We start from the raw sequence: 27,547 nt of genomic DNA, 5'->3' as shown, positions 1-27,547 counted from the left end.
ATAAGTTTTCAACCCCAAATACAGGGTTTCTCAGCCTCGGCACTACTGACATTTTGAGCCAGATGAGTCTGTGCTGGGTGTTGGGAGAGAGAGCTGTACATTATAGGATGGATAGCAGCACCTCTCTTCCCCAGCAGTGACAACCAAAATTGTCTCCGGATATCATCAAAGGTCCCCTGGGTAGCAAGATGTCCTCAGTTGAGAACCACTGTTCTAGTATAAAAGTAAGGCTCCTGGAAGCCAAAACTGGCATTTTAAGAATACAAGTAACTGATATGAACTCAGTCTACACAGCATAGGATGACTGTGCGTGTCATTAAACTAGGAACTATAATTACTTTATTTAAAACAGCAGTTAATGATTAAAGGGAGTGCAAGCTGTGGCAGCCCAGTGGGCTAATGATCCAGTGTTGCTGAAGCTGTGGCGCAGGTCGCAGCTCTGGCTCAGATTCCATCCCTGGCCAGGGAACGTCCACATGATGCCTTGTGGGCATGGCCAGAAAAAGAAAACAAAAAAACTCCAGCAGTTAATTCTTTGCTGTTATCTGCTTAGAACACGCCACTGTGTGCCTATGTGTACTGTGTCAGCATGAGGGTCAACCCAATAAATAACTCTGAAACTTCCTCTGATAGCCATGATTTTCTACTAGTAAATGATCTTTGGATACTTTTCTTCTCACCAATAATGATCAGATATTCTCTCTCAGTTACTCTAAAGACAGGATGACAGCAAGAGTAGCTACTCTAAAAGAAGAAACTTTCTCTTGTTTTTTCAAACTATCTTCTTGGAAATATCCAAAAATATCAATTATTGCCATTTTCCAGACTCAGACATGGTCCTGTCTGGTGATGACAACAGTGATACTCCAATAACTACCATCTGGGTTTGCCAGCTGGAGATGAAGATGCTCATGTCATGTTCCCCAAGACTCCTGAGCTCAGTGTTACTGCATAGACTCCTAAGGGTAAATCAGTGCCCTCCCTATCTTAAAGGGAAAGACTGAACTATTTTCTTAATCTCCTAAGAAAACAAATTTTGTTTAAAACAAGGAGCCAAATAACTGACTGGCTGTTTTGTTTATTTAAAGGAAAACAACTGAATCTCTGAATCATGTGATTTTTAACTTAAAAAAAAAAACAAAAAAAAAACACAACCTCTTAACATGCTACTATATGTTCCATAAACAAAGAAAGCAAAGTGGCCAAGTAGAGGCATAGAGGACAAGACAGTACCTCAGCCTGGGCCAAGCAGAGATTCAAGTAATTTATTTTCTTTGCAGCCCAGTGGGGAAAGAGTCTCTTACTCGGGTTGCTAAAGGGAGAATGTCACTCCCTTCTCCAAAGCAACAAGGCATCTTGAAAGCGCAACTTCTTGGTGAAGTTTTACAGTCGGTGGCAGGATTTAGTTCACTCATGTGAAAAGAAGCTCAACCTGGGATAAAAACTCTTCAAAGGAAAACCTCCCTTCCACAGTCATACTGGGAAACTTCAGCCAACATGTAATCAAATTCACTTTTGGGAGAAGTCTATCCCAAACTTTTGCAGTGGGAAGAGAGGTAGGGACAGTTACCCAGCCCACATTCCCTGCTTTCTTCCTTGTCTGAATCAGATGGCAGTTGAAGAGACACTCTCCTACACTCAACTTCTAGGCCAGGAAAGATGAACAGAGGTAAAAGCAGGGTCTTGTCCTTCACTGATTCATTTTGGTTCTGGCAAATTGTGAGCCAAAGCATCCTGTTCCCACTGTCTGCACTCTGGGATCAGACAGAGCTGCTCTTCCAGGAGTAGGCACTCATTCTCATGTCTGTCTTTCAGTTAAATCTCCTTGGTTTAGTAACTGTAAGAGAGTAAAAACAAAGATGAATAGTTACTACTGAGTAACAGGAGAAATAATTCACACTAAGTGAAAGGTTTACAATGGGGGGGTGGGGAATGCACTGCATGGGTGTGTCAAGGACATCTAGTTCCAAAGCAAGAGACATGCATCGACTGACAGATCTCATTTATATACTGGCCTTGGGATGGCACTATGGTCATGTGATGATGCTGGGACTTCCACTATGGCAAACTATAATTGCCATAGTGATTGAGCCAAAACTATGATTGAGCCAAACTATGATTTGTGTCATCACATATTCACTAGTCAGTAATGGTGGAATCTATAAGCACAGGGAAGTCAGAGTTGGTAGAAGCAAAAATATTGTATCAGTCAGCTGGCCAAAGTATAGGCTGAAGGCTCAAGTTGATGTAAAAAGGATGGAGTTCTACATGGAGCTAGAACCTACTCAACCAGGGATTTCCTGGGCTTAAAATACATCTCCTGTGATGAAGGAAGACTGAGTCTCCAAACAGGGTGGCAGCTACTGTGGACATTCTACTCTATACTGAAGGTTCCTGTTGAAAGGTGGTTTTATATAATAATTTACTGGGTCACCCCCCCCCTTTTTTTTGTCTTTTTGCCTTTTCTAGGGCTGCTCCTATGGCATATGGAGGTTCCCAGGCTAGGGGTCCAATTGGAGCTGTAGCTGCCAGCCTAGGCCAGAGCCACAGCAATGTGGGATCCGAGCCGCGTCTGCAATCTACATCACAGCTCACGGCAACGCCAGATCCTTAACCCACTGAGCAAGGCCAGGGATCGAACCCACAACCTCAAGGTTCCTAGTCGGATTCGTTAACCACTGTGCCACGATGGGAACTCCTGTGTTCCATTTTACTATGAAAAGAAAATGGGAATAATACAGTGAAAACAATAAAAACTGTGTCATTTGTTAAAATCTAATAAGGAGTTCCTGTTGTGGCCCTGTGGAAATGAATCTGACTAGCATCCATGAGGACACAGGTTCGATCCCTAGCCTTGCTCAGTGGATTAAGGATCTGATGTTGCCATGAGCTGTGGGGTAGGTCACAGATGCAGCTCAGATCTGGAGTTGCTGTGGCTCTGGCATAGGCCAGTGGCCACAGCTCTGATTTGACCCCTAGCCTGGGAACCTCCATGTGCTTCGGGTGTGGTCTTGAAAAGACCAAAAGAAAAAAAAAAAAATCTAACCAGATAAATTCCTGATCTGGAAATGTATTTATTTGGTGATCTTAATTTAGACTAAGGTAAATTATATAGTATAATTTAATGGTATGGAAACTAAAGAAATTTAAACAAAATTTGGGGAAAAAATTACATCTTGGAAAAACCATAGATTTCGTTTGATGCTGTGTGACAGAGATTAAGAATGGCTTCGTTTTTTGGGGGTATGGGGGTTGGCCATGCCCATGGCATGTGGAAGTTCCTGGGTCAGGGACCCAGCTGCTGCAGTGACAATGCTAGATCCTTAACCCACCACACCACAAAAGAACTCCAAGAATGGTATGCTTTTAATTTAGACCAAGATCCAGATGTTTACACTCAAATTTAGCAATGGCACTTTATGGGAAATGTAAGAATTTGTCATTTCTGTTTTCCTCCTTGTTTTATTTGGGAAATATTCGAAGACAGAGTCACAGCTAGCTGGCAATCACTTACACTGGTTCTTGAGTTCAAGAATGTGAAAAAAAAAAAAAAAAAAAAGGAGTTCCCGTCGTGGCGCAGTGGTTAATGAATCCGACTAGGAACCATGAGGTTGTGGGTTCAGTCCCTGCCCTTGCTCAGTGGGTTAATGATCCGGCGTTGCCGTGAGCTGTGGTGTAGGTTGCAGACGCAGCTCGGATCCCGCGTTGCTGTGGCTCTGGCGTAGGCCGGTGGCTACAGCTCCGATTCGACCCCTAGCCTGGGAACCTCCATATGCCTTGGGAGCGGCCCAAGAAATAGCAACAACAACAACAACAACAACAACAAAAAGAATGTGAACTATGTGAACAAGGTGGCTCTGGAACCCATCTGGGTTCCATAACTTCATAACTTTAGTTCACAACAGGTACAAAAGCCCTGGGGTCTCAGCTGGGCCTACACAAAAGTCCTCCGTCTGATTCTCAGAAGGCCTGGCTACACTGAAGGAAACCTGAAATTGTCCAATCTGAATCATGCGAATGAGAGTTAACTTGTTGTTCTTCATATATTTTCCATGACAATTTCTGTTTACTTATTTTGGTTGTTCTCTGATACTCTTGATAAATTATTTTTATTTTTAGATCATATTTACAGGATTCCAATTAGAAGGGCATCAGGAGTTCCCGCTATGGCACAACGGGATCAATGGTGTCTCTGCCGTGGCAGGGACGGGGGTCTGATCTCCTGCCCAGCTCAGTGGGTTAAGGATCTGGCATTGCCACAAGTGTGGCATAGGTCACAGCTCTGACCTGGTTGCAGGATTTGCTTCCTGGCCTGGGAACTACATACGTCACAAGGCAGCCAAAAAAAAAGTGCATGGGTAGATTCTTACAGGTCTCATCTACAATGCATGGTGATCTTTAAAAAAAAAAAAAACAATTTGGAATGGCCAATGTTGTTTTAAGGGTTGCTATCATTTTCTCCTTCTTTGGCATCTGAGGACCCCTAAGGAATCAATATTCCTCACTTAATGGAGGAATGGTCAATTAGTACTCAGACCCTGAATGAGGAAGAGGATGAAGCCTTGAGCCTTCAGGGGCTTAGAGCTTGAGAAACAATGAAGGTACTGGAGGATGTGATAAGGCTACCTTAAGAAGGAAAAGTGGGGCATGAGCAGTGGGAATGCCTTGATGAAAGGAAAATGATAACAGTAACAGTAAAGGAAACACAAAAAGTAGTGTGGCTCAAAGTTGTATTTGTAAATACACAAGGATCCACGAGGAAAAAGTGATGACGCAGGGTTTTCAGCTACATCGAAGGGCAGCACGTTCCTCTTGGTGGTATTAATATTTTTCTATTAAGTGTCTGAGGCTTCCATTATGAAACCAGGTACTCAGGGCCTATAGGCCCTTTGCGTTCTCCCGAAGTGAAGGCCAAGTTTTCCTTTGTTTTTTAAGGCAGCTTGTGTTACTGTCTGCCTGGGGCTGTGAATGAGCATCGAATAGACAAGAACACACTGAAACCAATTCTAAGTTCAAGAGAACAAATGCGCTATTACTGGACTTTATGCATACACAAATCTGATCATGTCACATCCCATTTAAAACCGTGCAGTGGCTCCCTAGTCCCCAGGATAAAAATCATGTCCTATAAGGCCCTTCCAGCTTGTTTCTCCTGCTCTCATTTTCCCATTCTATACCCATCTCTCCATTCCCTGTCCATCACGCTCAACCCTTCGTGGCTCCAGAGTTGGGCATGCTCCTCTCACCTTCTGCCTTTGTACACATTCCCACCTTTACAACTATTAAATTTTGTCCAAGCCCTCCAATTTCTCCAGCAAGATAACTGCTACTCATCCCTCAGTCCCAACTTCAACTCTAAAACTTATTCCCTGCTTTCTCTAAGACTATCACTACTACCCTATACAAAAATTGCCAGTATACTGATCTGTTGCCCTTCCCATTCTAAACTCTGTGTACAGCACAACTCGCGGGGCACCATCTACATAGCTCTAAAAGGCAGAGGTCTGAACTCTGACAATAGGCTCTTTGAGGCAGAGACTGTATTTTGTTTACAACTGTATTAACTAGTACACAGCACAGTGCCTTGCACAAAACAGGTATATAGTATTTGCTGAATGAATTAAACTTTTATACATCTGACATTTATTTGGGGGAACATGAAGCTTCAACAAAAAACTGTATTTAGCAGTATGGGAGAGGAAAAACATTTTTTTTTTTTTCTCTTTTTGGCCTTACCAAGCCCCAGCAGTGGCAATGCTGGATCCTTAACCCTTAACTGGGGAACTCACTCCAAGGTTTCAAATATTAAAAAAGAAAATGTGTTGGGCATTTGTTTGTCAAGTTAATAATTTATACTAGGTACAAAGAGAAGGGGGTGATTTTCCTGAACTATTTCAGAGCAACCCAACAGTTAATGAAAAGTTATTTCTTTTGTAGGAGAATCACAGTTAATAAAAACAGAAGGAAAGAGAATTAGGCTTTTGCAAGGAGATCTAATGAAAAAGCAGATCTAGCCCATGATTGGTAACGGCTGCCAAAACTTTTACAGAATCCAATCTTGAGATCATTAAGAGGGGAACAACCAAATACCATGTGTCTCCTGATGCTATGTAGTAGGAAGCAAGAGATATGCTTCTATGAGATATTCTTGCCAAGGGGAAAAAACAAACAGAAATATAATCAAGCTTCTAAATTTCAGAAAATTAACCAAATTTTAGTAAATCTGTGGATAGAGAAATGGGTCAAACAACAAAAGGAGTTGGCCCAAACCAGAATGTTGGAAATTCTACAGGAAAAATAACCCAGTTCCTTAAACAGATAGCCATACTGAAGAAGAGGGGGAGGACTATTAGAGATGAACAGAATTATCAACCAAATGCAATGTAGAGGCCTTGTTTGAATCCTAATTCAAACCAACCAACCATAGAGATATTTTTGAGAAAAAAATTTAAAAGGCTAAGTATTAGAGGATATCAATAAATTATTGATAGCTTTGTTGGGTGTCATAGAGATTTTATACTTTTTTTTGTGTGTGTCTTTTTTACAGCCACACCTGAGGTACACAGAAGTTCCCAGACTAGGGGTTAAATAGAAGCTGTAGCTGCCAGCCTACACCACAGCCACAGCAATACCAGATCCAAGCCTCGTCTGAGACCTATACCACAGCTCACGGCAACACCAGATCCTTAACCCACTGAGCAAGGCCAGAGATCAATCTGCATCCTCATGGATGCTAGTCAGGTTTGTTACTACTGAGCCATGATAGGAACTCCAAGATTTTATACTTTTGAAAAAATCTTTACCTGTTAGAGGTATATACTGAAAATATTTACAGATAAAATGTCTGTGATTTGATTTACAACACTCCAGTGCAAACAAAGCATCAACAAACAGTAGGAGGGAAGAGATGAGAATAGCAGAAAGTTAATTGTTGAAAATGGGTGATAGTACATGCGTTCGTTACACTATTTTCTTTCTTTTTTTTTTTTTTTGGTCTTTTTTCTTTTCTAGGGCTGCACCCTCGGCATATAGGAGGTTCCCAGGCTAGGGGTCAAATCAGAGCTGTAGCTGCTAGCCTACACCACAGCCACAGCAACATGGGATCCACGCCACATCTGCAACCTACACCACAGCTCATGGCAATGCCAGATCCTTAACCCACTGAGTGAGGCCAGGGATGGACCGCAATCTCATAGTTCCCGATCGGATTCGTTAACCACTGCGCCACGGAGGGAACTCCTACGCTATTTTCTTTCTCACTATATATACGCTTTGAAAACTTCCATAATAAAAAAATTTAATAGATAAGTGAAGAGGGGAAAAAATAAAGGAAAAAGCAGTTATAAAATGGTTACCAGGAGCAGATGACTTAGGAAAGAACCAATGATACCAAACAGCAAAAACTTTTTTTTTTTGCTATTTCTTGGGCCGCTTCTGCGGCATATGGAGATTCCCAGGCTAGGGGTTGAATCGGAGCTGTAGCCACCAGCCTACACCAGAGCCACAGCAACGCAGGATCCGAGCCGCATCTGCAACCTACACCACAGCTCACGGCAATGCCGGATCGTTAACCCACTGAGCAAGGGCAGGGACCGAACCCGCAACCTCGTGGTTCCTAGTCGGATTCGTTAACCACTGCGCCACGACGGGAACTCTGCAAAAACTTTCAATATCATATAAGTAAAACTGGAGTTCCCTGGTGACTAAGCAGGTTAAGGATCTGACCATTGGCATTGCTGTGTGTGGCTTGGGTCACTGCTATGGCACAGGTTCAATCCCTCGCCTGAGAATTTCCACAGGCCCCAGGCATGGACAAAAAAATAATGATATAAGCAAAACTGAGATGATGGGTCACAATGATGAATAGAAGGAAAGATCCTGGTAGAAAATTAACATGCACACCCGAAGCCTTGTAATCCTGGGTATCCTCAGAAATATCACAGAAAACTTGAGAATATTCAATACAGGATGCTGAGTCACTTGAATGCTATAATAGCTGACTCTGGCCTAAAGATTTTAATGAAAGGAAAAGGGAAAAGATGAGAGAGCACCGTGAAAGATACTATAACACTGAAGGGATCCAGGCTATACAGGTTTTGGCATAAACTTATGCATATGAAATGAGCTCACGATGAAGTCATCCACCTCCATGACACAAGACCAATAAAATATCCTAAGATTCTAAAAGCCCAACTGGTTTTCATTCTGTTTTCTGGGTCAGAGCCAAAAACATAGAGTTAGGAGTGCTTAGAATCAACCTAAAGCCCTCTTTGACTTAGATGGTATTATTCAACAGGCAAATGAACACATTCCTATATGCCCAATTGGTTCAGCCTGGCGTCTCCTAGGCAACTGACCCTACTAATGAATGATCATTGTTTTTAATGATTTAAGGACCATTTGTCCTAGAATGTTATTTATGAAATAAAAGCAGCATCAGCATTCTTTTCTGGTGCATCGTATTAAGGGATCTGGCGCTGGGCTGCTGCTGTGGCACGGGTTTGATCCCTGGCCCAGGAACTTTCACATGCTTTGGGCATGGCCAAAAAATTAAAAAATTAAGAAAAAAAAAAAGCAGCATCCTTATCACAAGTGAGGCAGAGAACAGGAGACGCCAATCTCATTTAGGGCATGTGTATAAAGGAAATTAGGACTGAGAATCCCAGCTGCGACTGACCCTCTCCCAACTCAGGAGACCCTAAGACTCAGGATCCTTTCGAAGCTGGACCCAAACACATCTTAAGGGAAGATATTCTAGTCAAAGTTTCCAGGAAAGGATCCCCAATCATTTGCCAAATTAATCTCCACAGAAACAAAGTAAGGGCAAGAGACAGTTTTACCTCCTGTGGATTCACGGCAGTTAAGACAGAAACCTCAAATGACTGCCTCCCTGACTGCATGGTCACCAAATGATGTGTCACATCAGGCACTGAAGACAGGGGACGTGGGGATCCTTCAGCAAGCACCTCTGAAATGGCAGAAAAATGTTTCAATGCAAACTGAATCCACAGATACACTTACCTTCATTATCAAGTCAGTAAGAACTCTAAAAACTATTTCCCCCAAAACTGAATCTCATGGTCCTGTATTTCTTACAAATTAATTTCTGTCTGATAAATGCTACTAGTGAACTTGGAAAGTATTACAAAAGGGAGATGGGAAGAAAAGGCAAGAAATCTCAATGCAACAGTTGACCATTTTTCAATATACAAATTTAGAGTAATACTAAATTTAATCCAGTACTACTAGCTGGATTAAAATTTCATATAAAACAGGTCAAAAGCTTCTTAGGCAGGCAAATCAGGGAAGCAGAGCCAACCCTTAAGGCAGTTAGCAATGATATAAATAGAGCAATATGTGCAGGTCAGGAACTTAAGTTCCTACTCATTGTCCCATCCTCCCTTGAAGCTTTCTCCCTTAAGGCTGGCCAAGTAGCTCCATGCAATTTCTGTGCCTCCTGCTTCATTTATCAACTGAATCATTTATGCAACAGAAGAAGCTTACTGTGGAAGCACACTCTGGGCCTAGCAGTTACACAGACAATGTCTTTATACCCAAAACTGACCGAGTGAGATATGAGTAATGAAAACAGGGTCTCAGACTGATTAAATGTCATCAGCAGGATCACCACAAAAATCTTCTGGGAATAGTTTACACACAAAAGCATTTAGCTCTCAAATAAATTAAGAGTATCTTCTAGGGGCTTTCTAGCTTATACCACATCACTTGACGTCTGCTTATATACTATTTTCTTGTCACTCAATGTTGTTTCCCATGTGTAAGTTTTGACTTCTCAACTAGATTTTGAGGTCCCTGTCTTCTACTTTTATCTTTCCCATGGTGCCAGGCACACAGTAGGCACTGAATAAATGCATGCTGACCTCACCTGTTAAGTTTTTCAGAGAAGAGGGACTGGCCTGTGTAACTTGGGTGAAATTTCTATACCAGAGAGGAGCAACTGTTTCCTAGAGAGCCCTTTCTTTTCTCCAGAAGATATGGCTTTTGAAGGTATGGAGAAATTGCTTTAATTCTCCTCTGTAAAACCTGGTTATGTTCTGTTTAAATGTTTTAAAAGTTAAGTTCTTCCATAACTGCAATAGGAAAGATAGAAATAGTTGGGCTAGAATGCTAGGAGATTATGGATAATTTTCTTCTTAAAAATTTTCTTTTGTTACATTATCTTTTCAACGAAAAAAATTTTTTTTTACAGATCCATTGTCTACCCCAGAGACAAAGAACACAAATGCTATTGAATCGTACCATTTCCACTCAGAGGAAATGAAATTAGCTAAAACCTCCAATTCAGCGACAACCCCATTCCTTAGTCCCTAGCTGCAGGCATTTTCCCCAAATAAAGGAGAGTTGAAAGTCTTACCATCATCAACTCCTAGGATAGAATTGGTATTTGGAAGGTCCAAGGGCTCTCCACCAAGGCTGGGCTGAGAATTCATAGACACCAAGTTTTTACTGGTTACTGAAGCCTCTTCAAGCAAATTACTGCCCATCAGTGGCTCAGCTGCACAGAGAATAGGATGTGAAAGACATACAGCAGTCAAGGCTGTGCCTGGTCTCCATTTCCTTCATAGGAAGCTGGACTTTTCTTTTAGAACTAGAAGTTAATCTGTATCTTAAAAGTCATCTCCTATTTCACTTACTCTGGGAAAGCAAAAATACACCTAGGGAGTTCCCGTCGTGGCACAGTGGTTAACGAATCCGACTAGGAACCATGAGGTGGCGGGTTCGGTCCCTGCCCTTGCTCAGTGGGTTAACGATCCAGCGTTGCTGTGGGCTGTGGTGTAGGTTGCAGACACGGCTCGGATCCCGCGTTGCTGTGGCTCTGGCGTAGGCCAGTGGCTACAGCTCCGATTCGACCCCTAGCCTGGGAACCTCCATATGCCGCGGGAGCGGCCCAAAGAAATAGCAGGAAGACAAAAAAATAAATTAATTAATTAAAAAAAAAATACACCTAGATGCCTCATGGATAAATGTCCTTGTTCATGACCAGCATATGGATAATTAATATATGAAATGGTATTCCAAGTACTCAGAAAGGAGTACTTGGAATAAGACAACCAATTAAGGAAAGATATGGAAATGAATAATAAAAATCTATTTTCAAACTTAAGTTAGGGTAAACGAGGAGTCACAACAGAAAAGTAAAAAAATGCTTGGAGTTCCCACTGTGGCACAACGGGTTGGGAATCCAACTGCTGCAGTTTGGGTTGCTGCAGAGGCCCAGATCTGATTCCTGGCCCAGTGCAGTGTGTCAAAGGATCTGGTGTTGCCACAGCTGAGGCTTGGATTTAATTCCTGGCCCGGGAACATCCACATCCTGCAGGTGTAGTCATACAAAAAAAAAAAAAAAAAAAACCACACTAAAGAAAAACAAACTCTTGTCATACAGAAATCTTGATCATAGTGATACTCAAATCCTGGTTCATGGGTTAGCAGAGTTACTATCAAACTCACTAGTGGAACTTTTAAAATTGTAGATGCTGTGATTTCATTTTCCAAAACCTCATTTATCAGGTTGTTTTGTAGGCTGGGGGGGAGGGGTGGACAAGCGATACAAAATAGGCTTTATTTTTTATTTCTTTTTTTTTTGGCCTTTTTGTCTTTTGTTGTCTTTTTAGGGCCGCACCCATGGCATATGGAGGTTCCTAGGCTGGGGGTCTAATCAGAGCTATAGCTGCGGCCTATGCTACAGCCACAGCAACTCGGGATCCGACCCAAGTCTGCAACCTACACCATAGCTCACGGCAATGCCAGATCCTTAACCCACTGAGCAAGGCCAGGGATTGAACCCGCAACCTCATGGTTCCTAGTCAGATTCATTTCCATTGTGCCACCACAGGAATTCCCAAAATATGTTTTAAAAGCTTGCAAATGATTTTACTGTACAGCTACACTGCAAACCACTAGTCCATCAAATGAGACCAGCCTCTCTACCCAAAGCAGAATCAGAAAATTTCCCTATCAGACACTCCAGTTATTTGGCTTGTTGAACCCCCCAAATAAAACCCTCCACTATACCCTCTTCTTACCAGTTTGTTCTTGCTCTTGACTCCCAGCTGCTCCCATCTGCAAGTGATGCTTTCTCATGTGCACATTCCTGCTCCCACTTTGAGAGAAGGTCTTCCCACAGACTTGACACTGATGTGGCTTCTCTCCTGAAACACAGACCAGGTTAAGACAAGGGTGCCAAAATGACAGGGTACGTTTCTGACAGCAGGAGAATGGACTCAAGCCCTAGATGGAGAAGCCCTGAGGATGTTAAAGTAAACATTAAGAGGCTGCTCCTTCTCCCATTCCGCATCTTCCCCCAGCCTCTCAATCTTCCGTGTGTGAGAGAAGGCTGGCAGAATACACCAGGAGGGCTTAGCATGCTCACTGCTCCCAGTTTCTGGTACTTCCAGACCCGCTTACTACTGCTTTCACCAAACGACTTCTCAGGTAGAAGATCACACAGAGTATTTACTTCCCTTTTCCAGATAGTCTTCCATGGACCTCTAGAACATGTACTATCCTCAAGGATTCCAATACAGGATTGATTCATCCTAAGCCTTTATCCCATCTCCTGCCACAACTCTCAGTCTTCAGCATTTGTACTAGTGGTTCTTCTACACAGTGATCTAAACTATTCCCAACGTCCTCAAGGCTGAAACCCTCAATCTCCACTCCGCCTACCCAGACAACTACACTTGGAGCAGAGTCAAAAACTTATGCCTACAGGGGACTAGTAGGTAGCAAAATTAAGTGAAATGGCCAGAAAATTTCCAGTAGAGGCAGGAAGCTGGTCAATGATTGCCTGGATCTGGGGGTGGGAGCAAGAACTGACAGCAAAAGGGTTCAAAGGAACTTTTGGTGTGATACGAGTGGTTCTAAAACTGGATTGTGGTGATGACTGCACACTGCTATATATTTTCTGAAAATCACTGATGCGTATATTTACAATGGTTGAGTTTTAAGGTATAAGCATTATATGTTCAAAAACAGTTAAAAAATAATTCTAATGGATTGAAATACAATGATTATACAGGAACACATGAATTCAAAATAATACTAATGAGAGAGAAAAAGCAGTGAAAATGATACTACTGGAAGTAACCAGAGCACCAATTATTATTCTGAAAACTCACAATTAAAAGAATTACACATTTTTCCTGCCTTTTGTGTGCAAGTTACTAAATAGGCCCAGTTGATAGAGACCAATTACACAGAAGAATTCCAGCTAATGAATGTGTATGAATAACAGAATTAGAAAAATAACCATTTTACAACCCTAATGAAATAAATTCAAACCACTCAGACACCAGAGATAAAACTATATGGCAAAAGACTGCTAGCGAATGTTACAATTCGGGGATCAGGGTGTTATCATCTGAACTGATCAGTTTTGACAACAAAGCACTGTGTGCCTCCTGATGTGATGCAAAATGAAACACAACCGCCTATACAATAACACATCCTTGCCCAAATCTTTGAACCTTTGAAGCTTTTAGGTCTTACTTCTACTTATAAGGAAATATAAAGGAACAAGTTAAATGACATAAAAGGAAGCAAACCAACAAATCCAGAACGTGGGATGAACTATACGACTGACTTTGTTGTGCAATAAGTTTACAGCATGAAAAACAACAACAACAAAAAAGCACATGCAGACAAATCTATTTTTTTTCTTTGCTTTTTAGGGCTACATGTGAGGCATATGGAGGTTCCCAGGCTAGGGGTGGAATCAGAGCTGCAGCTGCCGGCCACAGCCACAGCAATGCCAGATCCAAGCTGTGTCTGCAACCTACACCACATTTCACAGCAATGCCGGATCCTTAACCCGCTGAGCAAGGCCAGGGATCTAACCAACATCTTCATGGATACTAGTTGGGTTTGTTTGTAACCCGCTGAGCCACGATAGGAACTCCACAGACAGATCTAGATTGAAGAAGACTTACTAATCGAGTGCAACAATTGGATCTTGTTGAATTGTGATTTAAATAAATCCACTTTAAAAGACATTTTTGAGACAAGTGGAAAAAAATTAAATACGAACTGGGTCTGAGATAAAACCAAGGAGTTATTATTAATTTTGATAGGTATGATAACAGCATTACCGTTATATGAAAAAGTATTTTTTCTCTATTTTTATGTATTTAACAAAATTTTATATAACAGATAAAAATAAATAAATGACAACACTCTAACCAAGCAAAACACATGTGAAGTCCACATCTCATCCACTGGTATCAGTGTGCTACCTCTGCTTAGAATTTGTCATTGTATTAAAAAAAAAAACTGCTCTGCCTCTAGGATCTCAGTTCTGAAATTCACAGCCCTAACTGATTGTATCTCTCCAACCCCCTTGCTCCCACTGAATTGCTTTGCTGTCTTGATCATGAATAACTTCCAGTTCCTTCTCGCCACTCCTCCCATTCTGGCTTCCTTTTGCTTCCCTTGGCTAGCCATTTGAACAATTACCTGATTCCATTCTAGAATCTCTCTCTACTTTGAGTTCACCTCTGCCTTGGCTAATCTCTGCTCTGAATAACTTCCATGGACCGTATCTGATGTAACTTACAAAGCATCCAGTGTAGTGCCAAATAAATTTGCTGACCTCAGAAAAAGGTCTCTATTAGAAAGTAGCCCAATGGCTCAGTTAAAATAACAGGCTTTTTTTCCATTAATTATATGACCCTTTGAATGCAAGTATTAAGGGCCTTTATTGTTGATTCTGTCATGATGAGGAGGAAAATTTGTGGTCAATGTTTCTTTTTAGATTTTTTTATACCACACTTCCATAATCTTTTATCCTTTTGGCTCTCCTCCTTCCCTCAAATCTATGAATGGCACAGGTTCTAGTACCTGAGTGAACCACCAAATGCTTTCGAAGACTAGAATACTCAGCAAAGGAACGGCCACATCCTTGGGCTTCACAGAGGAAAGGCTTCTCTCCTAGAGACAGAAAATGAGATAAAGACTCAATCTTATGATGCATTGACTACCAATCTCTTTTCTTATCAATCTTTTCCTGCTTCCAACACCAGATCCGAGCCGTGTCTGTGACCTACACCACAGCTCACGGCAAACGCCAGATCCTTAACCCACTAAGCGAGGCCAGGGATCGAACCCGCAACCTCATGTTCCTAGTCAGATTCGTTAACCACTGAGACACGACAGGAACTCCCTATTTTTTTTAATTTTTTAAATTTTTTGTCTTTTCTAGGGCCGCACCCAAGGCATATAGAGGTTCCCAGGCTAGGGGTCTAATCGGAGCCGTAGTCACCGGCTGACGCCAGAGCCACAGCAACGTGGGATCCGAGCCGCGTCTGCAACCTACACCACAGCTCACGGCAACGCCGGATCCTTAACCCACTGAGCAAGGGCAGGGACTGAACCCGCAACCTCATGGTTCCTAGTCGGATTCGTTAACCACCGAGCCATGAGGGGAACTCCCACATAATTCCATTTTATAAAAGCAAACAAAAATGTTTAGTCAGAGGTACACAGAAAAATCTGTAACAATGTATTTATAAACAATGTAGTTATATCCTGATAGTGGCATTATGGATGATTTATTTTCTTCTTCATGCTTTTCTTTTTTTAAAATAGCTTTTAAATATATACATATATATTTATTTATGTATATATTTATTTTTGCTTTTTAGGGTCACACCTAGGGGGTGAAATTGTAGCTATAGCTGTCAGCCTACACCACAGCTCACAGCAATGCAGGATCTCAGACCTACTGAGCGAGGCTGGGGATGGAATCCTCATTCTCATGGATACTAGTCAGATTCATTTCTGCTGCACCATAACTGAACCCCTCTTCATGCTTTTCTTTAACTTTCATTTTCTACAGTATTACTTTGTTATTTTAAAAAATCAAAGATGGAGTTCCCGTTGTGGCACAGTGGTTAACGAATCCGACTAGGAACCATGAGGTTGCGGGTTCAATCCCTGCCCTTGCTCAGTGGGTTAACGATCCGGCGTTGCCGTGAGCTGTGGTGTAGGTTGCAGACTCGGCTCGGATCCCGAGTTGCTGTGGCTCTGGCGTAGGCCAGTGGCTACGGCTCCGATTCGACCCCTAGCCTGGGAACCTCCATATGCCACGGGAGCGGCCCAAAGAAATAGCAAAAAAAAAAAAAAAGTGAAAAAAATCAGAGAAGCAGTCACTATCTTCCAAGGGTCACAAGCTAGTGAGATATAAATGTACTTATAAATAACTTTAATGCAAATTCCTATACAAAGAAGTGCTCTATGCATTCAGAAAGGGGAAAATTTCTCTTTTTTTCCTGCCTTTTTAAGGGTCACATCCACGGAATATTCCAGGGCTAGGGGTCAAATTGGAGCTACAGCTGCTGGTCTACACCACAACCATGGCAACACCAGATCCAAGCTGCATCTGCAACCTACACCTCAAGCTTGTGGCAATGCTGGATCCTTAACCCACTTTGAGAAAGGGGAAGATTTCTTATTATCATCTTTTTTTTTTTTTTTTTTGGCTGGGCCCATGGCATGCAGAAGTACCCAGGCCAGGGACTGAACCCACGCCACAGCAGTGACAATGCTGGATCCTTAACCTGTTAGGTCACCAGGGAAGTCTCATGCTAACTTTTTTTTTTTTTAAAGAAGCTGAATTTAAGTTGATTTTAAAAGATGACTAAGATGAAAGGAAATTTCAGGCACAAGGACTAGTATGAGCACAGCCTTGAAACTGAGAGCACTGAGAGCAAGTTCAGAAAATGACAAGTGTGAAATAAGTACATATATTGGTCTTTACCCCTGGTTCCTGATGCAGAGCTCTTTAAACCCTTGTAATTTTTTAAGTAATAAGAGTACCAGGATCATCTTTTGTTCTAACATTTGATCTTTGACTATGTTTCCTGACAGAGAACCTTGGAACTTCCTCGGTGATAGCAGTGTCTCTTGGTGGGCTCCTGGATGGGGGCTGGTCATCAGAATGACCAAGCAGAATTTTCAGCCCTACCCTCATTTTCCAGAGAGGAGAGAGGGGCTGGAAATTTAGTGAATGATCCATGATGTCTACACCATAAAAATCTCTAAAGTACCGGGTACAGAGAGCTTCCAGGCTGGTAAACACATCCATGTGCCGGGAGAGTGGCACACCCCAACTCCACAGGTAGAGAAGCCCCTGTGCTTGGGACTCCTCCAGCCTTCACTCTTTGTACCTCTTCATCTGGTTGCTCATCTATATCCTTCATCATATCCTTTATTAGATAATAAACTGGTAAACCTAAGTGTTTCCCTGACTTCTGTGAGCTGTTCTAGCAAATAACTGAATCCAAAGGGGAGGGTCATGGGAACCTCCAACTGATAGCCAGGTGACAGAGAAGCTGTTGAGTAACCTGGGGACTTGCTACTTGCAATTAACATTTGAAGTAGGTGGCAGTCTTGTGGGATTGAGCCCTTAACCTGTGGAATCTGATGCTATCTCCAGAGAGTGTCAGAATTGCATTAAACTGTAGATACCCAGCTGGTGTTGCAGAGAATTCCTTTCTGTGGGGAAAAACATGGCTGGTGTCAGAACTGTTAAGAGTAAGACAATGTGAGAGGCTAAAGGAGAAACACAGAAACTCAGTAAGTAAGCTGGCATGGTGACAATACAGGAGCTCGGCCTTGAAGGAGAAAGCAGTGCAGCTCTAGATAACACTATCTTTCAGTGATTCATTTAATGTTTGTGATTTTCCACTGGTCTGTAACTGTTTTGAAAGTATATATCTATATATTCTCACACTGATCCCAAATGCTACACACTCAAAAAGTTGCTGAATGAACAACATACTCATACATATGACAATAAATGGCAGGAAAAACAGAAAACTCCAGTTAATAAAGTTAAATGTTTAACAAGATGAACTCAAGAACCTCAGGAAAAGGAGATTTCAAAAAATATTCATTGGAATCTAATGACATAAATCTCTGCATCAAGCTGGCTTAGGGGAGACTGCCTCTGTATTTGGAAACTAAGAGTATAGTGATTTTGCTGAGATAAAAGAAGAGAAAGAGGTTCAAGAGGCATGAGCCAGTTAACCCTGAGTTCAAATCTTGGTACTACGGCTTACAGTACGGGGGAGATATTTAATCTCTCTGAAAATCAGTTTTTTACTTATAAAGTTAACATAATACAATTTCAAAAGATTATTCTGAGGGTTAAATGAAATGATTCAAGTTAAATATAAGAAGTACAGTGCCTAGAATGTAGTAAATCCTCATGGTAAAGCCACTAAAATTGGCAGCTTTAATTACCATTGTTACTACTGAAGATCTGAGGTCAATTTTTTTTTTTTTCTTTTTAGGGCCGAACCCATGGCATATGGAAGTTCCCAGGCTAGGGGTTGAATTGCAGCTGCCAGCTACACCACAGCCACAGCAACCCCAGATCTGAGCTGCATCCACGACCTACACCACAGCTCATGGCCAACGCCGGATCCTTAACCCATTGAGCAAGGCCAGGGACCAAACCCACATCCTCATAGATACTAGTCAGGTTCCTTAACCACTGAGCCACAATGGTCAATTAAAAAAAAATTTATTATGGTTGATTTATAATGTTCTGCTGTACAGCAAAGTGATCTAGTCATGCATATATATATTCTTTTTCTCATATTATCTTCCATCATGTTCTATCAAAACTGGCTGGATATAGCTCCTTGTGCTATATAGTAGGATGAGGTTGATTTTGACATATGAGATAAAATGAGTTGTCAGCAATTGAAAATAAAACCTTTGGGAGTTCCCGTTGTGGCACAGCAGAAAGGAATCCAACTAATATCCATGAGGATGTAGGTTTGATCCCTGCCCCTGCTGAGTGAGTCGGGGATCTGACATTGCCATGAGTTGTGGGGTAGGTCACAGATGCAGCCTGGACCCCATGTTGCTCTGGCTGTGGTGTAGGCCAGCAGCTGTAGCTCCGATTGGACCCCTAGCCTAGGAACTTCCATATGCTGTGGGTACAGCCCTAAAAAGAAAAAAAAAAAAAGAAAACCTTTAGATCAGAAGTCAAATACTAGCTCTGCCACTTCCTAGCTGCATAATGTTGGGCAAGTTACTTAACTCTCTAACCTTCTGTTCCTCCATCAATAAACACACTATCTAAAGCATGAAGGTACCCTGAAGATTAAAGAATATATATATGCTTGGTATATATTAAATTGCCTCAATTAATGCTAAAATTTATTATTATATTAATTATTACAATTCAATCTGTGAGGCATCTAGGAAGAAGTGATTAAATTAAGGTCTGAGATTGTAATGAGAGAGTATAACAAGAAAACAAGAGAAACCCCAAATTCTGAAATTAGCCAATGATTAGGAGATTAACAAGGGAGAGTTGGCAAGAGTCAGAATGAAGACAGAAATTCAGGTCATACTCTGAATAAAAGAAAGCATTTTAACAGATGTTTAGTTTCAGAGTTCCTGTCACAGCCTAGCAGAACGAATCTGACTAGCATCCATGCAGGTTTGATCCCTGGCCCCATCAGTGGGTCAGGAATCCGGTGCTGCTGTAGCTGTGGTGTAGGCCAGCAGCTACAGCTCCAAATCGACCCCTAGCCTGGGAACCTCCATATGCATCAGGTGCAGCCCTAAACATTAAAAAAAAAAAAAAAGTTTACTTTTATCTAATGCTACAAATTTGACAAGTGGCACAAGGATGAAGAATTACTGAGTTTAATGAGGCGTAGTGAACTCTAGCAGGCATCTATTCAACTATATGCTTTTCTTTCACTTTCATTCAAAATCTTTCTTGGAGTAAGTACTGTTTCCTCTTTCAAGAAAGAGCTGAAAACAGAGCTATTCTACCCTAAACATATCCAGTGGTAATGTCAATCTAGAGGGACTCAGTGACATGCCCAGAATAAATGTAGCTTCAGCTTAGGTTTTACTTTATTTTTTATTTTTTTATTTTTTTTTAAGGGCCACACCAGTGACATATAGAAGTTCCCAGGCTACAGGTCTAATCAGAGCTGTAGCTGCCGGCCTACACCACAGCCACACCACCACCAGATCTGCGACCTACACCGAAGCTCATGGCAACGCTGGATCCTTAACCCACTGAGTAAGACCAGGGATCGAACCCGCATCCTCATGTATACAAGTCGGATTTGTTTCCACTGCATCAAAATGGGAACTCATAGTTTCACTTTTTAAATGCCATTTAATTGTACCTGCTGTCATTTTAGCAATGCAAGAATAAATGAGGAAAAGAAAGAGAAAGTGGCAAGAAAGTGGAGAAAAACAGTTACACATCCTAAGGTAGTAGTCTGGGTTCAGTGATTAATCTGGCAAGAGACTTAACACAGCTTGGCCAAATGGCTTGGAACGTCACCCTTAAACTTTTAGGTTAAGAAGTCAGGGTATATTTATTTTGCTCCTTTGATATTAATATGCTGTTTGACCCAGAACAAGTCACTTCTCCACTCTGTTTCTCAGGTTGTGAGGCTCTAACAAAAAAGCAAACTTAATCTTAACTTTTGTATTTCCCCCTTACCTTACCCCATTTAGTGCCTAGAACAGAACCTGTGTGGTCTGTGTAACTCAATAAACATTAATGGCCTAAATTACAACCGTGTAACATTTGAAGATATTTGGAAAGACTCATTTTTGTCCACATCTCATCATATCACTATTATCAGAGATGGTCTTATAACCCTTCCTACTTAAGGTTACTAGGGGCCAAAATCAATACTGTCCGTTCCTCACACAGAGGTGACAAAAAAACTTGACTGAAAGAACTGAAAAGGGCCATGAGGCATTAGAAAAAAAGAAATCCCATCTTCAGAGTTATAGCAACATGCCCAACCTTCATTTCCAGTCCCATCTCAGAGCCTTTCCTAAGGATAGCGCGCAAGTGCTGAGCCAAGCAGGGGGCGAGCTGGGGGAACGCTGGGGGTGCACACACCTGTGTGGATGCGCAGGTGGTTCTTCAGGTTTCCAGCTGTAGTGAACTGCTTCCCACAGCTAGACTCGGGGCACATAAAGGGCTTCTCCCCATTGTGGGTCCTCATGTGCACCTTCAGCCTCTGTAGTACATAGAAGCTTTTCCCACAACCTTCTGCAGGGCAGATGAAGGAGCGGTCGTTTCTGGGGGGAAAAAAAAATCACTCTTTGCTAGAGAGGATATGTCAAAGCTCCTACTGACACTCAAGACTGACAGTAAACCCCAAATCTGGAAATAGAAGAATCACATGAAGTTTGTTAAAACTAGATGCCCTTCTGCTAGAAATACTGATTTCATAGGTTTAGAGTGGGGCCTGAGCCTATATATTAGCTTTTTTTTTTTTTTTTAAAGTTCTCTAAGAAATCATGTTTTCTGGATTTTTTCTTTTTTCTTTTTTTTTGTCTTTTGTCTTTTTGTTGTTGTTGTTGTTGTTGCTATTTCTTGGGCCGCTCCCGCGGCATATGGAGGTTCCCAGGCTAGGGGTCGAATCGGAGCTGTAGCCACCGGCCTACGCCAGAGCCACAGCAACGAGGGATCCGAGCCACGTCTGCAACCTACACCACAGCTCACGGCAACGCCGGATCGTTAACCCACTGAGCAAGGGCAGGGACCGAACCCGCAACCTCATGGTTCCTAGTCGGATTCGTTAACCACTGCGCCACGACGGGAACTCCTGGATTTTTTCTTAATGACCACACCTGCAGCATAAGGAAGAAAGTCCTCAAGTTGGGGGCTGAACTGGAGCTGCAGCTGAGGCCTACACCACAGCCAAGGCAACACAGGATCTGAGCCACATCTTAACCTACACTCCAGCTTATAGCAACACCAGATCCTTAATCTGCTGAGTGAAGCCAGGGACTGAACCCGAATCCTCACAGAGAAAATGTTGGGTTCTTAACCCACTGAGCCACAAGACAAGCTCTAAGAAATTATGTTTTATAATAAGATTTGAAAACTCTTGCTCTAAGACATTTATATGCCAAATGTCTTATTAAATATTTGTCAAGAACAAGGTAAATGAGACAATACATGCATTTCTATTAAAGAACAAAAGACATCCTAAGCATAAGTGAGCCGGAGCCCCTGCCTTCCTTTAATTTGTCAAGTAGGGGAACAAGTTTCTTCAGAAGCATCAACATTCTTGAGCTCCAGGTATCAAATCTCAGATTTGCTCACCGATGAGTTTTCAGGTGGTATTTGAAATGTGCTGGCCACACAAATGTCCGGTCACACCCTTCAACTGTACACTTGAGCTTCTTCTCCACTTGAGGAAGGGGTCCAGAATCTTTGGGCTGCCCATCACCAGAACCAAGGTGGACATTTTCTCCTGTAAGAGAGTCACATATTTGTAATCTAGGGAAGGAGTGTGCTCAGATACTTTGGGTTAAACAATAAAGCCACTCCCAGGGAGTGTAATTAGATCATCTATCTTCGTCTTTCCCAGCTCTCTTTATATCCATCTAACAACAGAAGTGAGAGTGCTCTACATCCCCATCACCCCACTTACTCCGCCTCCAAAACTTCCAAAACTATCATGCTTTGTTTCACAAGAGTAGGCCCTTTGGCAAATGTTAAGAAATGTTCAAAATATTCATATCAAAAAGCAGAGTTAAACCTATTTCCTCACCTATTTTGGTGAGGAAGCAGGTATATCAACACCAAGAGAGGGGTGCTACAGAAGATTACTTAAAGCTCTAGGTAATAAAAACTTGTATTTGAGGAGGAACAGCCAATCTGGCTTAGTTAGGGACTTAGAGAAGTAATTTCTTTTGTAGATGACCATTCTCAGATTTCTATTTTCTGAAGTCAATTTGACTGATTCTACCATTTTAGAGAATAAGAATTATCTTCTGATTTCTACCGCTCCTTAGTTACAAAATATTTAAGAATGCAAAAACCCAGCTCATTTAAAAATTTCTAATCACATCTTAAAAGTTACAGAATATACCTTCAGTTTCTTGTTCAAAAGAATGAAGGGAAGGGAGGAAAGGAGCATACAGTGCAATGCCTCCCTTTAATTTAAACAAAATCAGTTAACTAAATCTTTAATTCCAGTTTAGTAGGTGGTACACCCTTTCTTTCATTTTCAAGAAACAGCTGGACATCAATAGAGAAAAACATCCACAATCACTTAATTCTATAGTAAGCATATGGAATTTATCTTTCTACTACACATATTTTAGGAATAAGATCCATATTTCCAAACTTCCCTCTCAGAAGCCAAGAGTAGGATAATATATTATATCTATCACACTCCTTGGAAAACTGACAGCTTCTTTCCCATTTATTAATCTCCTGCCCTGCATTCTCCTCACTACACAAAATGCTAGTCATAAACTAAGTGTTTCAAGGGTGAAAGCGGAACCTAAGATGCCGTTTTGCTAGTTAATACTAACTTGTTCTTTTTTAATATTGTCCCACATAGTGTTTCTGGTTTGTTTACTTGAAACATGGGCAAATTTTAAACAACACAGAACTTTCCCACCAACTCCAGAGCTCCAGCTAATTGATTTCTAATGAAAGGTCTGTAGAAACCCCAGCTAATCCGGAGATTAAAACTGGTGACAGCTGGGGCTGTGTGCATTCAATTTTGTAGATACAATAAGAACACTGATACAATCATAAAACAGAAAAAATAATCCTTCGGAAAAGTGAGTTGCCTTGCATTTGGGTCCTTATAAAATCATTCAAAGGAGTGTTCTGTAAATTACTTTGTTTTTGAAAACAAAGCAGTGCTTGCAGAAGACAGGTTAGTTTAAAATGACCTTAGCCAATGATAGATTTAAATATTTTGTGGTCATCTGATGAACCACTTCTCAAAACAAAAAAAAAAAAAAAAAAAAAAACACAACAGAGAGAAGGAGAGACAGAGAAATTCAATACCTCATACTGTACATGTTGAATAATACTGTAAACACTTTAAAGATCCTATAGTTATGTGGCAAAGGTCTTTGCATTTGGGAAAAAATTTCCAGTGAAAGTACTGGATAGAGCAGGGGTCAGTAAACTTTTTCTGTAAAGGGCACGACAGCAGATATTTTTGGCTTTGAGAGTCATATGGTCTCTGTCACGACTACTCAACTTTGCCAAAGCAGTAGCCAGAGACAATTTGTAATTAATGGGCATGTCTGTGTTCCAATAAAACCTCATTTACAAAACAGGTGGTTATTTGGCCCTTTGTTGACTCCTAGTATACAGCATCACATACAGAATTAAAATATTTCTACACTGCAACTGAGATGGAAGTGATAATATGTTTGTGGTAATGACAGTGTGTACCTTACCTCAACAATCTGTTGTTGTATTACCTTGTCACAAGTTAATAAGAAAATACAGGGGAGTTCCCGTCGTGGCGCAGTGGTTAACGAATCCGACTAGGAACCATGAGGTTGCGGGTTCGGTCCCTGCCCTTGCTCAGTGGGTTAACGATCCGGCGTTGCCGTGAGCTGTGGTGTAGGTTGCAGACGCGGCTCGGATCCCTCGTTGCTGTGGCTCTGGCGTAGGCCGGTGGCTACAGCTCCGATTCAACCCCTAGCCTGGGAACCTCCATATGCCACGGGAGCGGCCCAAGAAATAGCAACAACAACAACAACAACAAAACAAAAGACAAAAGACAAAAAAAAAAAAAGAAAATACAGAGACAGATCTAAAAAAGTATTACGGCATGCTACATAAGCAAGGGTTTTGCAGTGGTTCAGGAGTTGGTTTGAATAAAGCCATGGTTCTCAAGCTTTAACATGCACCGTAACCACAAAGAGGGCTTACTAAGAACTTCCAAGTTTCTGATTCAGTTAGATGAGGCCTGAGAATTTGCATTTCTAAATTACTGCTGATGCTGATGATCCAGGGACCACACTTTGAAAATTACTGGATGGAGAAAAAGTGGCACAGAGTAAGGAGCACAGGCATGCTGGACTCAAAAGAAACCATACCATACCCTATTTGGATATTCAGAGGTCTTCTGATGAAACGGTCCCACCCTCCGACTTCCCTCCCGACCCTCCACCACAAGAAAAGCAGCACCATGGTAGCTGCTAATTGTTGAATAGCCATGATTGGTAATTTAATTTTAGCACACATCATCATCTGCCCCACTGACTTAATTTTATTTTCATTAGTTTTGTAGTTGTATTTCTATTAATTGATAAAACTTTTGATTTCATAATGGTGTAAAAGCTACTTGTATAAGGAACATTACAATACAAACAATTCAAGATAACACCAAGATCTAGGAAATTTTTTTCCTTTAAAAGGGCTTGGAATTTTTTTTTTTGTCTTTTATCTTTTTTTAGGGCTGTGCCCACGACATATTGAGGTTCCCAGGCTAGGGATCGAATCAGAGCTCCAGCTGCCTGCCTATACCACAGCCACAGCAATGCCAGATTAGAGCCATGTCTGTGAGCTACACACAGCTCATGGCAATACTGGCTCCTTAACCCACTGAGTGAGGCCAGGGATGGAACCCATGTCCTCATGGATACTAGTCAGGTTTGTTAACCACTGAGCCACAACAGGAACTCTGGCTTGATTTGTTTGTTTGTTTGTGTATGTATGTATGTACCTGCTTTTTAGGGCTGTACCTGCAGCATATGGAAGTTCCCAGGCTAGGGGTCCAATCAGAGCTACAGTTGCCAGCCTATGCCACAGCCACATCAGATCTGAGTGGCATCTGAGACGTACACCCAGCTCATGGCAACACCAGATCCTTAACCCAATGAGCGAGGCCAGGGATCGAACCCGAAACCTCATGGTTCCTAGTCCGATTTGTTTCCACTGCACCACAGTGCAGTGGAACTCCTGGCTTGGTATTATTTAAAGCTGACAATTGAGAATGCTAGTTTAGTTGATTCTGCATATGAATTTGGCATGGCTGCGTTATTTTATAGAAAATAAGACAAACAACTTACACATTTCTAGCCTTCTGCTCTCACCAATAAAGTAATTCAGATTATATCCAACTGAAAAATATAGCCATTATATTACCAAAATCTCTGCACAGAATACTGGAAAGGAAAATGTCACAGGGGTCTCACCATTGTTGCTAGTTTTGGCATTCTTTGCCAGTTGTGCACGAGTAGCAGCAATCAAACTGTCATGGGCCAACTCCTGAACCCGGAGGAACCACGGAATGCTACTGTCCGTGCTCTCACTGGACAGGAAATCATTCCCTGAATCCTCTGCCTCATCTTGTACAAATACTAAGTGTTCGGCTGAAGAGCCCAGACCTGGAATAAACAAAAGGATATGTGAAAGTTAGCCATCAAGTAATCCTTTGATCGACATTGGCTCAGAAACTCTCTGTGTCCTGAATCAGCTATTCCAGACTCTGACCTCTCACCTCAAACAGCTGTTCTCATGTAAAATTAGGTTATCACCTTTCCACCCCAGGCTGACAGGCTGGTCTTTATCTTACCTCCTCCTGTTTCAGAGGCAAAGCCCTCTTTCCTAGCAACCAGGCTAACCCTCACCTACAGGATCCCAATCCTATTCTTAAGTTATCTCCTCTCTCATCTTTAACCCATTCTTCCCTAGTGGGCACTTTACAGCTTCCCTTTCAGCCTTTTTAAAATTTATTTATTTTTTTTTGTTCTTTGGGTTGTACCTGTGGCATATGAAGTTCCCAGGCTAGGGGTCCAATCAGAGCTACAGCTGCCAGCCTACACCACAGCCACAGCAACTCAGGATCTGAGCCATGTCTGTGCCCTATACTGCAGTTCAGAGCAACGCCAGATCTTTAATCCACATCCTCATGAATATTAGTTTGGTTCATTTCCACCAAGCCACTGGGAACGCCCCCTTTCGGCCTTTAAATTTGTCCAAGCTCAAGTCTTTCTCATCTTTACTTTAAAAGAAGAGAAAATCCAGGAGTTCCCACAGTGGCGCAGTGGTAGCAAACCCAACTAGTATCCATGAGGATGAGGGTTCAATCCCTGGCTTTGCTCAGTGGGTTAAGGATCCGTGTTGCTGTGAGCTGCACTGTAGGTCGCAGACCTGGCTGTGGTGTAGATGGCAGCTGCAGCTCCAATTTGACCCCTAGCCTAGGAGCTTCCAGATGCCTGGGGTGTGGCCCTAAAAATAATAAAATAGAAAATCCCAGGTCTATGAATATAACCTCCTCACCTGTTCCTTCAAAGAATGTTTTTTAACTTCTAATTTGTGTATCTACTATGTCACCTGCCATCCACTCCCCATCTCTTTAACCGTGGGCTCCATCTCTACTACCACAAAAATAACTGCTCTTGCTGAGCTCCCAGACATACACTTCCCAGTCCTCATTTCACTGGCCCAATCTGTGGTATTGGCATGATTTAGTACCTTTATTTTTCTTTTTTGTCTTTTTAGGACCTCACCCACAGCATATGGAGGTTCCCAAGCTAGGGGTCAAATTGGAGCTCTAGCCACCTACCTATACCACATCCACAGCAACTCGGGATCCAAGCCCCAGCTCATGGCAATGCAGGATCCTTAACCCACCGAGCAAGGTCAAGGATGGAACCTGCATCCTCATGGATGCTACTCAGATTCGTTTCCTCTGAGCCATGATGAGAACTCCTGATTTAGTACCTTTTACTCTAAAACATTTCCTCCCTTGGC

General features: G+C 41.9%; 1 protein-coding gene across 2 annotated transcripts in view; it reads right to left on the bottom strand.

Annotated features, from left to right (window-relative positions):
* Positions 1–1,245: 1,245 nt before the first annotated feature.
* Positions 1,246–27,547, bottom strand: part of ZNF410 (zinc finger protein 410) — a 45,141-nt gene continuing 18,839 nt past the window's right edge. For both annotated transcript variants that reach the window (XM_047795490.1, XM_047795491.1), the window contains 8 exons: positions 25,987–26,178; positions 22,130–22,280; positions 20,915–21,096; positions 14,857–14,946; positions 12,045–12,170; positions 10,376–10,516; positions 8,841–8,968; positions 1,246–1,837 (listed from right to left, as the gene is read on the bottom strand). In XM_047795490.1, the coding sequence (XP_047651446.1) occupies positions 1,799–1,837; positions 8,841–8,968; positions 10,376–10,516; positions 12,045–12,170; positions 14,857–14,946; positions 20,915–21,096; positions 22,130–22,280; positions 25,987–26,178 (1,049 nt within the window). In that variant the 3' untranslated portion in view covers positions 1,246–1,798. The remainder of the gene's footprint in view (positions 1,838–8,840; positions 8,969–10,375; positions 10,517–12,044; positions 12,171–14,856; positions 14,947–20,914; positions 21,097–22,129; positions 22,281–25,986; positions 26,179–27,547) is intronic.

Source organism: Phacochoerus africanus, chromosome 9 (assembly GCF_016906955.1).
Source record: "Phacochoerus africanus isolate WHEZ1 chromosome 9, ROS_Pafr_v1, whole genome shotgun sequence".
In the NCBI taxonomy this organism is placed as follows: Eukaryota; Metazoa; Chordata; class Mammalia; order Artiodactyla; family Suidae; genus Phacochoerus; species Phacochoerus africanus.
This window is presented reverse-complemented; position numbering and strand designations above follow the sequence as displayed.